At 34.2% G+C, this 16,613-nt stretch overlaps 1 protein-coding gene and 1 pseudogene across 1 annotated transcript; one reads left to right on the top strand and one right to left on the bottom strand.

Annotated features, from left to right (window-relative positions):
* Positions 1-637: 637 nt before the first annotated feature.
* On the top strand, positions 638-5,662 carry LOC133871355 (large ribosomal subunit protein eL39-like; annotated as a pseudogene).
* LOC133870599 (homogentisate phytyltransferase 1, chloroplastic-like) lies at positions 3,133-6,800 on the bottom strand. Its single transcript, XM_062307762.1, has 11 exons — positions 6,438-6,800; positions 6,256-6,339; positions 6,099-6,173; positions 5,855-5,938; positions 5,615-5,704; positions 5,166-5,267; positions 4,929-5,024; positions 3,787-3,858; positions 3,495-3,590; positions 3,324-3,428; positions 3,133-3,174 (listed from the first exon to the last, which is right to left on the bottom strand). The coding sequence occupies exons 1-11, from the start codon at positions 6,798-6,800 to the stop codon at positions 3,133-3,135; spliced, it is 1,209 nt and encodes a 402-aa protein (XP_062163746.1).
* Between the last annotated feature and the right edge of the window lie 9,813 nt (positions 6,801-16,613).

Raw genomic sequence — 16,613 nt, 5'->3', positions numbered from 1 at the left:
GACCATTATTTTCGCCCCCACCAAACGCCAAAAAATACCGAAATCAATTTTCAGAAAACATTTTACGCCAAAACAAACGGAACATAATAATAATAATAAAGCATGCTTTTTGATATTTCTTCCCATGTTAACGACCCAAATATAGCAAAAAACTCACGCATCAAAACAAAAACAAAAACATTAACCAACAAAGAAATTTATCACTATTCATAAATGCATTTATTATGTCGACCACTAAAATATGGACGGTTGTGAGTGAGGATTGTCAAAACCGAAGTACTAAATTAACCAAAAAAAAAGAAAAAAAAAGAAGTTACTTGCTTATGAAAATATAAGCATGCTTTTTTCACATTTCTTTCCACGTTATTGAACTAAATATAGCCAAATTATGAACAATTCAGACGTCCAAAGTGATAGAATCCCTAAAGAGAGAGAGGACTGTTTAACATGGTCATAGTTTGTATGGGCCTGTATAGGGGATTGGGCCCAACGCTCAAAATAAGTAATTGGTTAAGGCATAGACCAGGTTAGGCCCAATAGAAATATCGGCCAACCGACCTAGAAGATTGTCTGGGCCTGAGTCATATCTGACATAAAAGGCCCATCTCTCCCCAACCCCTTGGGATGGATTCTCTTCTATTTGGGCTTTCGCTCGCTTCCTCCCTCCCTTAGCATTTGCAGCGGCGAGTCGGCGACCTCGAACAGCGAAGATGGTACTCTCTCTTTATCTCCTTATCCCTCATTTGTTAGTGAATTTTGTTGAAAACTGAGTGAGTTCTTGATGTGGGTTTGGATGAATATGTATATATATTTATGCGCAGCCTTCCCACAAGACATTTATAATAAAGAAAAAGCTGGCGAAGAAGATGCGTCAGAACAGGCCGATCCCCCACTGGATTCGGATGAGAACCGACAACACGATCAGGTCTATTGCCCACTTCACCTCCCAACTCTTTTTTTTTTTTTTTTTTAAAAAAAAAATAAAAATCTTTTGTATAATTTGAAGTTTTCTCTTTGAGTCTCCTTCAAATGCCAACGGTTCCTATCGCTTTGTTTTCTTTCAGGTAAAATGCGAAGCGCAGGCACTGGCGTAGCACCAAGCTCGGATTCTGACATGGTCAGTTGCTCTATACCTTTGCTTCATTACCTTATTTGAATCAGTATTAATTAGGAGTTTATATGTTTCGGAGCTTGATGATATTCTATTTCTTTCAAGAACCCTGTTGTAAGGAACTCGCAAGAGTGCTTTCCTTGACATGTTTCAATGATTATTTACTGGTTTGAGGAATTTGAATTGATGGGTTAATCTTGGTTTCTTCATTTGGTACAATTTTGCTTCTTTTTGGATAATCTCAAATTAAGTTCTTTCTTTCTTTATAGGTTTATAGATATACATTAAATTTTGGAAAAAATGGGTTATCTTTCTGTGGGAGGTAGTAATGTTTCTGTGCTGAATGCTTCATTATAAGTTGATGTTGGTGGTTCTGTAGCGTCTGTTCGCAGTACCTCCTACACATTTTTGTTTTTGCTTTCGGACGTGTGGACATGAGCTCAATTATTTTGTAGATCCTGGTTGACTTGAACAAAAGATAGATAGGAGATATATCAGAGAATAGAAAATAGCATTTCTTTTGTTGGATTGAGAGTAGTGGTTTAATTGGTAACAATTTGTGTTCATGCGATGGGTTCGGGTTATATTGAGACAGAAGTATATGACTATATATTCATCCTAATTTAATCTATTTAATTAAACAGGTTAGACTCCTCAACATTAACTTATTAGTTTCGTGTTGAGTTTGTAGCCCGTGTCCAAAATTGTTAAATGTTGCATATTGGGTTCGAGTCATGTCGAGGCATATGAATATAAGAATTATATAGGTTAACCCTAATTTGAACCCTTTAATTAAACGAGTTAAATCCTTAACTATAAACTGTTAATTTAATGTCAAATTTGTGTTGAATTCGCAAATAGTATAAAAAATTGCCAATTATGCAAAGTATTGATGTAGACCATGAATTTCGTACTTCGTTGAGCTTTTGCGTTTCAAGCAACTTTGGAGAGCATATTAGGACATCACCGAAATAAATTCTCTATGAATAAAATTGGCGGGGTGAATGTTAAATTAGTAATGTTAGGGGTCATCTTTTTGTATTTTATTCTCTTAAAGTTGACGTGACTTTTAAAAGTGATTTATTCTAAATTCAATAGTGATTTTAAAAGCCACATCAACTTTAAAAGTGTTTAAAAAAAAGACGATCCCTAATCTGAATTCATTAACCTTGCAAGATCATAGCTAGTTTTAACATATGCTCGCGAAGCTTTGATTTAAGCAAGAACAGAATCATAGTGAAAGGACTTTTTGCATGGTTCAATTAGAAATTCAATGCTTCATTTCTTAAGAGCATGGTCAAGAAAGCTTCTTAAAAAGGTAATGTTTAATCACTAGTTAGCCTAAAAGTTTAAGATGATTGGAAATAATTAAACTATTTTAATTAATTGAAATGATGGATAAATCATAGGGTTAATGTTCGAGGTTATGATACTATGTTATATCACTAATTATTCAAAAGTTTAAATCGATAATGAATTATTAATTAAATAATTTAATTAATATTTTAATACATAAAATAAAATTTATAGGCTTTATTGGGTCATTAAAACTCATAAAATTGAAATGTGTTTGGTGTCATTTTCTTGCAAGTCTCTTGTACATCTCTTTTGTAAATCCACCACTAAATATGTGGAATTCACATGCAGTCTTACAGATTTAATGGTGAATTTGTAAAAATCTCTTAGGCTAATGAGATTTGTAGATGGAGATGTGCAAGACAAAAACAAGAGAATAAAATCAAACATTTCTCCGTAACATTACAGGAAACCAATCGACAATTTACCACCACAAACTAGTGAATATTGTATGGATTCTAGAACGAAAAATGTTATCATCATCATCATCATCACAGCATAAATGAACATGGTAAGGTAATCAATCTTTAGATGTCTACCCTGTGACCTGTTCAGGTCACAGCATAACAAGACTTCTGAGAAATGACATTTTCTTGCAGATGCAAAGCAGCATCATTTGTTGCATTAGTTCTCGTTTAGGCATGTGAAGTACCCTACAATTCTTCTCACCGTACAAAGGGAATGAGGAAGTACTCGGCATAGAACAACTGCAGAAACAACATCATAAATCAGTGTTGAGTTGATAAAACCAACCTTGCAAATGAACTATGAAAATTGCAAAAATTGAAATCACAACTTCAAGGCTCGATCGCAACGGCGATTTCTTTAGAGCGATTGATATAGAAACATTACCCACCTTCCATATGAACATGTAAAAAGAAGTGACTGATGCTTTACTGGCAATATCAACTGAGTGAGCTCGAACCCACAGGAAGGAAGCAAGGGCCAAATGTCCTAATGTCTGCAATAAAAAATGTCAATAAATGGACACAGCCTGCAAAAACAGTTGTCAAGGTACAGTGCATACAGTAACAAGCTTGCTTGGCAGAAATGAAGAAGAAGCTCCTATCACCACAGCAGCCCCGTATGCCACTGATAGCATGTTAACACAAAGCCAAAATACCTATTAAGAATTACACAGTACATATAAGGCAACATTTCAAGGTTTTTTTTTTGAAGGAAATTTTTGGAAACACTACAATTTGTTGGGTTGCATGTTTGTGAACATCCCAAAGTTTCTTGTCTTCTCCATCCTCTTCTAGGAAACCAAACAGAGAGTAAGGAAAATGAAATAATCTAAGCAATATTCATATACTGACCTTTTCCTGACCCAGTTTAACACTGAATGATTGAATGCCAAAATCTCTATCACCATCCACATCAGGTATGTCCTGTCCGAATGCCAACAAGATGCATATCAATAACCATAAAAAAATATATGCAGGAAGATGACATGGACAAGTGATTTAAAATTTCTGAACAAAAAAAAAGATACTTCAGCAAACTAGATTAAAAATGGCTGCAGTTAAAGATCCATAAAAATCGGGTTATTTCGTTTTATATTCCATAGCATCTGAAGGCGCAATTCCTGGCTCTTTAGTGGAGCTCTTCATCACCCCAAGATTATAGTAAGAACAGGAACTGAATCTCATGAAATAGAAGTGCAATTTGGGGCAGGCTGAACTGATGTCCCCTTCCCCCAACCTGATTTGAGGGCAGCCAAGCTCTATACTTTAGGATGGGACTAAAACTCAGACTACATGCCTGCAGTACCATATCATATGGAACTACTTTGTCTAAGATATATGCAGCTTCTCTCTTAGAGTGTTGTAGGATTCGATAATGTGAACTTTGTTAATCTGTTTGATTTGGGGTAAACCAGGTGTCCCCAACGAATTGTAGGCAATAGGGGTATCTTTCATACCATATGCAATCTTCTGAACATGGTTAATTGTCAGCACAAACTGTCACGCCCCCAATTTGGATAAATTAAAAGGGCGCGAAACTCAGGCATACATAATCATAGCATATAAAATCTTATTTTCACTGCATGATAGCACGATGGCGTGTTGTATTTGGAGGAATTAAGAGGGCACAAAACTCAGGCGTTTATGATCTGATCACAGTGTAAGAGTTCAGAAGAAAATTTTTAAAACTCTAATCATGAACGCCCGAGTTTCGTGACCTCTTAATTCCCTCAATTTGGGGCGTGACACAAACAAACTTTTGCTTGGAATGATGCTTTGTGTTTGTACTCTGCTAATTTCTCCTCAAGTAGTAGTATCCGATGGATATATATTTGGAAATTCCTTGACTTGATATCTTATATTAAGGAACATAAATGAAGTATATTATTCAATGCCTTTTCAAACCTCGACATCAACACTTCACTATGAAGAATACTTAAAACAAACTAAAGCTGTAAATGGAATTGCCTGGTCAAATTATAATTCTTACTAACCTTGAATAATGCAATGACAGCAGAGAAGAAGCACATGAAAGTTGCAGCAAATACCAATGATTTTGTTATCATGACTGGTCTACCAAGCACGTATTTCTGCACTTATGCCACCACTTTTGTATGTTGATCAAGAATGGAAGCAGAAACTCAATGGGGAATACCAAATTCGAATTTGAAATAACAAAAACAAACTCTCTTCATAGTCACCTATAAATTGAAGGAGCCGTATATATATACCTGGATGTGTAAAAAGAAAGCGAGTTGAACAACAAGAGCCCTCACAATAAGAATGCAAGTTGCAGCAAGAAATGCGTGCCTCTTCCATCTGAGCAAAGGAAGCTACAACAGAGAGAGAGACACAGACAAACTTTGATCAAATTATCCACTACTGCATTTGCCATTTAGCCTAATATGGCTGCAGCCAAACTGAAATTATAACAAGTTCAAAAAATAGCACAACCATAAGCCAAAATAGAACAATATCAAGCACAGATCTTCTTCCCACACACACACACACAAAAGGTTTTTCAGTTCAATTTAAAGCACTTAGATACTGAGTTTGTTTTCTTTTAAATTGTCTTCTAGTTATATTGGAAGATTAGGTCTTTGATTATATTAGTTTTAGTTGATTGTCTTCTCTTGAACTTAATATTAGTCAACAAACAGAAAAGGCATGGGAAACTTACTTCAATGGAATATGCACTCCCAAGCAGAAAACTCACGAGAAGTGCAGAAAAAAGTGGTGGTGATTTAAAGATGATTCCCATAGCAAAACTCTGAAAAATAACACCAAAAGAATTTATGTGAAATTTTTTTTGGAAGGCATATATACTTTGATTACTACTCACATATCTGCATGTTAATCAACTAAATGATTATGAGTTTAAGCTTTTGAGATAATTGGTGATTCAACACGGCCAACTAACCATCACTAAACATGTCATGACGATTGTAATTCCGGTTCCCATCGAGAAGTCACCAGAAGCGACAGGGAGATCAGGTTTATTGACCTGCAAAATTGTAAAGAAAAGACTGATATTTCAATGGGGGCAGCATTGCAATCTAGTCTCAACAAGACAAGAGCACTACCTTAGAATTTGTCAGTATGATAAATATCTTTTTTTCTTTTTCAGTTTACTCTAGTGTATGTGTTGCATCTACTGATATTACCTTGTCTATTTCAACATCGAACAATTGATTCAAACCCACAACGTAAATGTTCATAAATATTGAGGGCACCAATGCCTGAGACAACAGGAAGACAAAAATGTTAATTTGGACATGATCATAACATAAGCTAGTTCTTCTATACCTAACCAAACCTTGCCTTCAATAAACCCATAAAGAATGTGGGAGACAGATCAGAAACTGTTTCTACTGGAAGAAGAGAAACCGATAATATCCCTGTAATCTGACAAACAAAGTGAGCAAAATTTACCATGGTTAATTTCTTGTTACCTCTCAGCAAAAATCCTATCTTTTTATCAAATGGTGTATGGAATTACTCACAGTGCCAATTACAGTGTGAGGACGTGAAAACAAGTAGAAAGCTTTCAACTGCTTAGAAAGAACATTAAGAAAGCTCCTCGAATTGTCTTCCTCTGGTTTTGATGCATAATATTCATGTTTACATGTGACAGCAAGTCGGTATTTCTTGGCTCTGTCACGGTTATTTCTAATATCATCTGCCAAAGAAGCATATCTTCTTCTGGAAGAACATCTGAAACACTTGTTGGGTCGGCATTCGATGGAGTTAATGTTTCGGAGTTGCTTCACTGACAACACTTGACATGGAAAAACACAACCTAAACAAGTTCGAAGACAGCTCAGATCATTGGCGTACAAAGTGGTGGAGGCAACCATGAAAACCATTTACGTATTCACTACTAGCATGTAGAGATTGGCAAACCAAAGCGAATAGCTGTGTTCATAATACTTTTTTTTTCCTATGTATGTTTCTTCAAACAAACGTTTAAACAAGCTTTAATTTACACCAACAAATGCTTGCCTATAACCTCCTTCCGTAGGAGGAGGAAAAGATGCTTAGCTGCCCCACTTTAAAGGGAGGTTCAACGTTATATATATGAAATTATGAATGAGATAGATTTTGAGTTATTCCTTAATTTTGTCGAATCCATTATTATTATAATTTTTTTTTTTTTTTTTTTACTCAAGATGTTAAATCGAATGATAATATTTGAATCCACGGGATTTCCTTCTCCAGAGATAACAAAACATCTAGCACATATTATTCAATATGGGTGTATTTTTTGTTGATTTTTCTTTTTAATTTAATTTTCTGGTTATCGAGCATGCTAAATTTGATTATAGATGAAGAGAATGTGGCAAGTGTCGTATAGATTATCATGTCAATTTGTAAATATGGTAAATGTCATGTGAACTATCGGCACTTCTTATATTTACATACTAGCGTAACAGTTCATATGACACTTATCACGTCAATTAACCACTAATATGTGAACTGCACGTGTCACATATTTTCATACTGTCACGTGAGTTCATAAAGAGGTTGTAGTACCCTAACCATCTTCCATATCTAAAATTCTTAGAGGTCTCTAATTATTATTTTTAAATAAGTAATGCTACACCAACTATTGTTAAAGAGTTGTAAAAAAGTGTTGGTCTAGCATTTTTCTTTTTAAATTATTTTTTTTCTTCGTATTTTTAACTGTTATTTGGCTTCCTATTTAATTAACATATATTTTTATTGCATCCACCTTGCATTTTTCATTATTATGAATAGTTTTATTTGGTATGTGCTATAGTTAGAATTTGTATGCATACCGTTGAAAAATGCACCCACCAGCTTGATCATAGTTTGGATTTCCAATTATAAAATATTCATCTGGTTAAAGAAGAAAAATATTCAATTTTAGGGTTGTCATATCCCATTTGAAAGGCTACATAACTTAGACTTAGTTGGATTTTTTAAAAATACAGCTGGTTTATCTTAATAATAGGAAGTTTGAGGACATCTTGTCAACATGGATTTGGTTGAACTTAATAATAGTTTTTTAAATGTCTAGATTTAATTTCAATTTTTTCAAGAGAACAAAAAGAGAGAGTGAAATTAGATACAGACCATTGAAAAAACTACAGGAGATGTGTTGACATATCATTAATTTTTTTTATTAAATGACATGACACTATTAAAACTATAAAATTTAATCTATACCATAAAATAGATCCACTCCATTATTCCGCTTAAGATAGTCATGCTTTTCGTCCTCAATTTATCTTTTGTTGCCTTTTTTTTTTTTTAATTAATTGAATAAGGAAAAGGGTTATAAAGGAAGATTATTCTCACTCCTGATCCAAAATGAAGTAGTGGGCGATCGTGTGAATGAAAAATGGGTGGGCTCCCCAACAATAAACCCAAAACAAACTATAATAGTGCTGAAATAATTACAAATTGTAGGAAATAGGTTAAACAAGTGACCCGGTCTTCTCAAGGGGCCACACAAAGCGGTTACAGAAGTTAAAGAAGCACAGAATAAGGCAAGAGCCTATCTGTACTCCCACATGGAAACAACGACAACCACCGGAAGGAGGCTGAAAGGTAAAAGCACTGTTTATAGTCCAAAATTGAGACTGTAGAATAAAGAGGCACCAACACTAATCCATAAACCAAGTAACATAAAAATACATAACAAATAAACAGTAAAAAAATTAAAAAAAAAAAACAATGTCGGCGTCTGGCAGGGCGCATCAGAAAAAGAGACCCGGCGCCGATGCGTGAGAACAATCTTCCTGCGCGTGAGAGCCACGCTTCAACGCGTGGAGGGTTGAATGAGACGCAGCCGGGAGCGTCGTGAAGCTGGAACGCCGGAGAGAACTGTGGAGGAGCATGTGGGAGGCAAAGACCATCATAGGAATGTAGATCTAGGTTCAAAAAAATTAGATCTAAAAACTTGGACAAAAACAGCCATCGTCGCGGGGAAACTGAGGGAGAACATGGTGTTAGAAGATACCGGCACAGTAAAAAAGTCAAGACACAGAGGCTGCAATTCCGGGCAAAAATAAAAGGAGAGGGGGGAAGAGATGTGGCCCTTCCATCCTCCCTGAGTCGGCTGGAAAATGAAGAAAGCATATAAAAAAAGAAAAGATAACATAGTTTTATGAGACAAAAAAAGGTTGCGTCTTTATACTTTGTTGGCTTGTTAAACGATAATAAGCACTAGCCTACCCCATGGTGAACTGAACACAAGTCTAACCTCTTTGAAATCAACTCTCTTTGACATAAAATGATTATGGTCGAGTTAGCTTAATTACAATAAATTTCATATCAAATTCCTGCAATGCTAGGAAAGGATAGGTGTACATGCACATGCAAGAATTTGTAATATTTGTAACCGTATCTGCAAAATACAAATATCACTTCTAAATATTCATATCTGCATCATGATTTTATTAACTGCATCCGTGCGATTATTGTTGTTATTATTTGCTATCCGCATATTAAGTAATGAGCATAATTTAATCTTTTGGGTCTTCTTTGGTTATCTATTAGTGCATATTTTAAACGATTTTGAAAATAATTTGGGTCAATTTTTAATGTTTTTAGCTTGTTTTAATTAAGGCTGTCAATTTTTGACACGACTTGCGAACTCGACACGAACCCAACACAAAGTTAAAGGATTAGGGTTGAGATTAAAAGGGTTGACCCGTTAGATCTGTTTAATAAAATAGTCATTACAGGGTCAATTCGTTTGACCCGTGGGTTAACCCGTTTAACCTGTATACTTAAACTTTTTTTTTTTTTTTTTTTTCTTTTTCAACATTAAAAATTAAATCTAAACAATCATGTTACCTCTCTCTTTCTCTCATTGTCTAAAGAGTAAACATTAAACTAAAAAAATCTCACAAAAAACAAAACAAGTCTTTTTCTTTTATTAAGTTAGAACTTGAACAAAAAAGGCAAAGACTAAGAAAAATTAGCGGAGTTTTTTTTTGGTCTTTCAAATTTTTGAGCTTAGAAGTTGAACCAAAACAAGTAAACAAGTAAACAATAAAACAACTCAATGTTTCATATTTCAACTGTGAAATAATATGATTATTCAAACAATATGATTTTTTTTAGTTTAAATTTGTGTTTTTATTTTTATTTTTATAGACTTTATTATATAATGGGTCAAATGGGTCGTGTCGTGTCAATCTATTATTTAAGTGGGTCGTGTTATGGTCGAAGGGTCTGATCCTTTTATCTAAACGGGTTGTGTCAAGATTGATCCTTAACGGGTTAACCGATCAAACGAGTCATATCAACCCGTTTTGACGTCCCTAGTTTTAATATATATACATTTTTCCAAATGTTAAACTTGAAAGCAACATAACCAACCAAACAAGGCCAACATCGAATGACACAAAATAATAGTTATTTATTTAAAATAACACAATCAGTGATACTCTCAAAGCTGGTAAATCTCTTATCGAACATGCCCATACACAGTTATACACTTTGGTCATATGTCAACGATTCTCACTCCCAGTGAAAAGTTTCAAGTTTTTTTTAGTACTAAACATAACCTAAAAAATATAAAACAATGTAAACATAATTTATACCTAATTCAAATCAACTTCATTTTGATTATAAACACAAAAAATACATCGTTTTGTTGAATTTATTAAATATATATATATATAAAAACATTAAAATCTACTCATCCAAACTATAGAAAAATCATTAAGTCTGAAAGCACTAAAAAATTGATGAATGAACATAATTTGGGAGGCTGGGCTGCTCAATGAATCAATGACGTTGAGAAATTAATTACTTGCTTACCATCCAAATTATAGAAAAATCATTAAGATTATCTCTTCATTTTGTACTTTGGCGGCTCTGCATATAAAATTTTAGTTCCGTCCATAAATATGCGGCTTACAAACTTTCCAAAAGCACTCAAAAATTAATGAGTCAACATAATTTAGATGGCTTTTTTTTAATTTTTTAATTTTTTAATTTTTTTTAATTTTTTTTTTTAACAAATAACATGTGCTATTATAAATTCTGCAGAGCCCTAAGGCATACATCTTGAGAAATAGAGGGACATGACCTCCTATACTTTAAGCCAGAAAGATCTGACTTAAAAAATAGTTGCTTGAGCAGAAACAACAAACCTTACTAGAATTACATTTGAGTCTATCTTATATTAACGCTCACTCTCAAATAAAAGAGGGTCGATCTAGCATTTAGCCAATAATAATTTCAATAAAATCTTAGCAATACACATGCAGACTTTACAAAAGAAAACAAGGGAATACACAACACAAAACAAAAAAAAAAAAAAAAAAAAAAGCTACCGGCAAAAGAGGCAGGGGCAGACTTCGCCAGAGACGGCGGTGTGTTGAGGGCACGCGCTGTCACCGGTACCACCCAACTATAGATCAGCCACCATAGACCCTATCCCCACCGTGCATGGCCAGAAAATGGCGGAGCGTGGCCGTCACGTGCGCCAGAGAGCTCGCCAAAGAGCAAAGGGCTCTCTGAAGCGTGCAGGCCACGTGCCGGACTCCAACGACCGGTGTGACCTGTGCTTCTGAAAGCGGGAGTGGACGACGACGAGGAACTCGTGTCTTGAAAAAAGAAACGGGGTTGTGTAGATCTGGTTCCAAAAAGTCGAAGAAAAACAATTGAAAAAACTGGCCAAAACCATCGTTAAAAGACACGAATGGCCACCACTTCCCCAAGCTGGACACCTTGATTTTAGCTTTCTTGCCTGACACAAAAGAAAGAAAAGAAGAAAAATAAATACAAATACAAGCCACCGTAACCTCAAAAGGCTAGGGGGTGGCTTGGCTACTCAATGATGTTGATAAATTAATTCCTTGCTTATATATAGCTCGTTTGGGTTTTCGAGGACTGCATTTTTCTTGTAATCCTTAAGGAGTAACTTAATCGGTTAGGAACCATGTCTCATGAAGCGGAGGTCATTAGTTCGAATTTCTACTTCCCCTCTTGTGTGGACATGTAAAAAAAAAAGAGAAAAAAGTAACTTTGAGAAGGTTCTTTCTTAATAATAATTATATAAATAAATAAATAATTCAAGTAAAAAACTAGAAGAAAAATTCTCAAAACAAAAATATTAACAAACAATTAGAAACACAAAAAAGTCCCCTTAAAAGAGTGCGCGCCAAAAAAAAAGAAAAAAAAAGAAGCACATTAACAACACATTCCATCTGGTATACCCAATTACCGACGGCCCTTTCTGGCCCTCCAAGTTAAAAATGGGCCATTGGGCCAGAAGGCAAGTCCATAACCAACAACACAACAAATGTTGTGCCTCGACCAATTCAGCCCTTGACATTTATTGTGGGAGGCATTCCAGGAGATTCCAACCATGGCACATCACATAACCTCCCCAATATTCTCGGCGGTGGGTGCACAACCGATGTAGCAACAAAAGGGTGGGAGGCTGATTCCGGTACTCCCCTAAACCCATGCTATATTGGGAAAAGAGGCTACCAAAAAGGAAAATGCTATTTACTTTATACCCACACAACAATGATACAACAGCCCCACCCATGTGAGGGGCTGTTGTACCATTGTTGTGTGGGTTACCAAAAATGCTTATAACTATAGAGGAAGCAAAGCTGTCAAGTATGATATAATCTCTCTATCTCTCTTTTTCTTCTTCTTCTTTTTTTTTTTTTTTAACTAATCACTTGTTGAGTTTTCCTTCAAGTCTAATCTACTGAATTAAGTATCAGAGTGGTTCTCCGTCAATACACCTAGCGAGCTTCTTGCTGACTTTCCTTTGTGTAACAGGAATTTTCAATCGATATCCCAGTGTGCGGTCAATGATATTAACACTCGCTATTTTTTTAAACCGCATGTCTTGAAACTAATAAACCAAAAATATACTAATATTTAAGAAAAAAAATTGAACTTTTTTTTTTGAGCTGAAATGTCTTGCTATCAATTACATATTTCTCTTTAATAACATTGTATATTTCTTCGGAGCTTTATTTGTTACCTCCTCCTCCTCCTTTTTTTTTTTTTTTTTTTTTTTTTTTTTTTCTTAATTGTTTGACAAAACTTTTTAGATGGTGTTTTTTGATTTTTTTTTTTTTAATTTTATTGTAATGTAATATAAATGTGAAAATTGTTTGAATGTTTTGTGTTTTGAAATATTTGTTAATATTTTTGTTTTTTTGCTAAAAAATAAAAAAATTACCCTAAAAAACATAGTCAAACAAGCTCTATACGTAGCGTTGTAAGCGAACAGAACGACTCGTGAATATGTTCGGGCTTGACTTGAGATCGATTCGTTTATTAAACGAACAAAGCTTGAACAAAAAATTCAGGCTCGACTCTACTCGTATAGACTCGTATAACTTCATTTGTATTATTTTTAACTTTGTAATATGAACATGTTAAGTATTTTTTTTAAAAAAATGTTCTTCATAATGTAATATATATAAGTTGAATTATTGTAATTGTAAGTCTGAATATAAATATAAATGCATTTGTGTATATATGAATGTATAAATATACTATAAGATAAACATATAAAATTGAGATTAGATTATTTAAGATATGAGTTAATTTCTCTAATCACTCAAACAATAAATCTTAACCATAATCAAGTAACTAATAATTAGTATTAATTTTTTTAAAAAATTAAACAATCGCGACATTTAGTTTAGATATAGAATGACTAAATAAATTGAGTAGCTAGTGAACAAGCTCGAGTTCATTAAAAAAATAAATGAACAAAACTTGAAAAGATTATCTGAATCAGTGATAAGCTTGAGCTTGGCTCGTGTTTGACAAAAAATTAAATGAACCGAGCTTAAACATTTAATACTCGATTCGACTCGGTTCAATTAAAGCCTTACCTACACAGTATGCTTTTTCCTTTGATCTTTTTGGAATCAATTGGATATTTGGGCCACAAATTATACTTTAAGTTGCACAACTATTTTTTCTTTGCCAAACTGGGCCTAGGTATTATTGTCCTCCAAGGCCCAACCCAACGGATATATCCACTTTCAGGTTCACGTCGGCAGGCTTGGGTCAACAACCAGAGACTTCAGGACTATCTTCACCACTATCCAAATAGATAAAATTAATTAATTTGCCCACGAAAAAAAAAAAAAAAATTAATTGGAAAAATTGAAAGCAAAATCTTGGCCCATGTTCGGTCACGACTGGGAAAGAAAAGAAATTGATTAATCAAAATGCAAAATTTTGAGTTTATAGATTTCCACATAAATTTCTATTTTGCCTTTATATTCTGTATCCATGGCAAACCTACTCACATTATTTATTTTAAAAAAATTAAAATTTCTTTAGAGTTAGTATTTTCATATGAAGTGGCTCGAAAGCTAACTTTTTTTTGCCTCCGGACAATTCATTTTGAGTTTTTGCTCAAGCTTACACAAAAAATTCTAATTCCACCCGTGTCTGTATTCTCACCAACTCACGAAACAATAGATTATTTAATAACTTTAGTCAGCAACATCCACTACAAACCACACATTAGAAAAAATAATACTCTTTTTTTTTTTTTTTTGGGGGGGGGGGGGGGGGGGTGGGTAATAAAGAAAGAAATAAATCCCTTTAATTATTCTTTAATTAGTTTGTTAATTATTCTATGCACATGGCACGAAATGGAGTATTGCTATTTTCTATTAGTTATATGGCACTTTATAATCTATGTGTAAGATGATGTCAAAGTCAGTTCAATTTTTTAAACTATTCGATCACATTCACGGTTTCCTGAATTCCTCTTAAGCAATTCTAAGAGTACACTGAACATGTGATTAGGCTTGATTGGGTCAATAATGGATCCCATTATTATATCCAATTACATGCTTATTTTATGCACAAAATTTCTGATTTTCCAACCCCCACGTTAAAACAGAAATAAATGAATCTTGTTGGTAGAGTTGACCGCATACTAAGATTTCGTCAAGAATACCTGCAGTAAGAATGAAAGCGAGCAAATGAACTTGTTGGGTGTACCGGCGATCGAGAAACCTCTCCGACGATTTAGTCAAATGATTTTTTTGGTTGAACAATAGAGGGTAGAATACTCCGAAAGGCAGAAATGGCCGTTCTAAAAATCATACCTATAGTGGTTGCTTCCTCCTTATATTGAGCATGGATCCCTTCCTTGCGTTACCGTCTAGCCAGGTGGCGCCCTTTGGTTGGTCATGCTCCGGCTATATTGAGCATCTTTCTTTTGTCTTGCAATCTGGACTCTAGATGTACATTACTTGCAGGTATAGTTGAATAAGTCAACCTATGCAATTAAACTCATATCGACTTATTCAAGAAAAAACAAATCGACCTAGACTATAAAATATAGATCAATAATATTATATTTAGAATTTATTCTAACAGAGGGGAAAAAAGAAGTTTCCTTTACGGCAACTGTCATTTTGGTCATTTAGTAAACGGTTATGGTAACGTGTTGGGGTGAAAATTCTCCGTAATGCACCTCTCGTTATTATCCAAATGGTCAACATTGGGCCGAGAAAAGGCACTTAGTGGTTTATCGGTCCTGAGCCCTGCCTTATGTTCCAGCACGCTTATCCTAATCCCACATGCCTTTGGTAACTGGGTATACCAAATCTCAATTTAAAATTCAAAACATTAGATATTAGAATATTAATTAAATGATTAAATTCATCAATTTTTATTAGCTTAGCTTTTGAAATAATTAGTAATTTAACATGTTATCACAACAACAAGGACTATGAGTTCAAACTTAATTATACAAGTCATTGAATAAGAGTTTGAGCGTAGAAGTAAAGAAAAGTTATAAAATATTAAAAAAAACAACTAAAAAATTCATCGTTCCTTATCCGCTTAACCCTGAGAAAATTAACAAAAAAAAAAAAAAAAAAAAGTGGTTTCCTTTCACATTCCTTGTCCTAATTTGTCTATGGAAATATCAATTTCCTTGATAACGTATTATACTTTAATTTATGGGGGTTGATTTTTAATGGTGTGGCGTGAGACAGAACAGGAAGAAGCACATGGAGATGGATGATGAGAGATTTGTGGTCTTGTTCAAAGTTCAAAGGACCAGCCTGTGCAAAATCCCATGGACTGCGGGTGTTGGACTTGGAAGGCATGCATAATCACATCAGTAGTCATCACCCTAATTCACCTCTCTGTTTCTTGCTTAGCAACGAAACCGCGTTAAGGGTAAGAATAATATTTGCTTTGTTTCCGAATATTCCATCCTTGACTAGTCCCTAGCTATCTATCTTAACAAAAATAAAAATTTAAGGATGAAAAGACCAACAAAATAGACTCTTTTTATTATTATTATTATTTTTCTTTCCAATTCTCCACTAAACTAGACAATAAAATAAAAAAATATTGAAATCAAGTTTTTCTACTGAGGTAATGCATGCCACCGTATTGCTTGCTAATAAGAAAAGAGAGATTTAATCATTTAATTAATACTTTAACACTTACTCTCACGTGTGGACTTAAACTTCATTTTAATAGGTGAGAATATTTAATTAAAATGTGAAGTAAATGGAAGAGACATGGTTCGAACTCATAACCTCTGCTCTGATAGTATTTTAAATTACCACTTATCTCAAAAGCTTAAATTTATTTCTTTCTATTTGCTTAAGTTTTTTGGATAAGTGGTAATTTGTGTCTGCGTATCGAGTTCGAGTCATAAGTATACGGACGGCCTT

The sequence above is a fragment of the Alnus glutinosa genome, chromosome 6 (genome assembly GCF_958979055.1).
Source record: "Alnus glutinosa chromosome 6, dhAlnGlut1.1, whole genome shotgun sequence".
NCBI lineage: Eukaryota > Viridiplantae > Streptophyta > Magnoliopsida > Fagales > Betulaceae > Alnus > Alnus glutinosa.
This window is presented reverse-complemented; position numbering and strand designations above follow the sequence as displayed.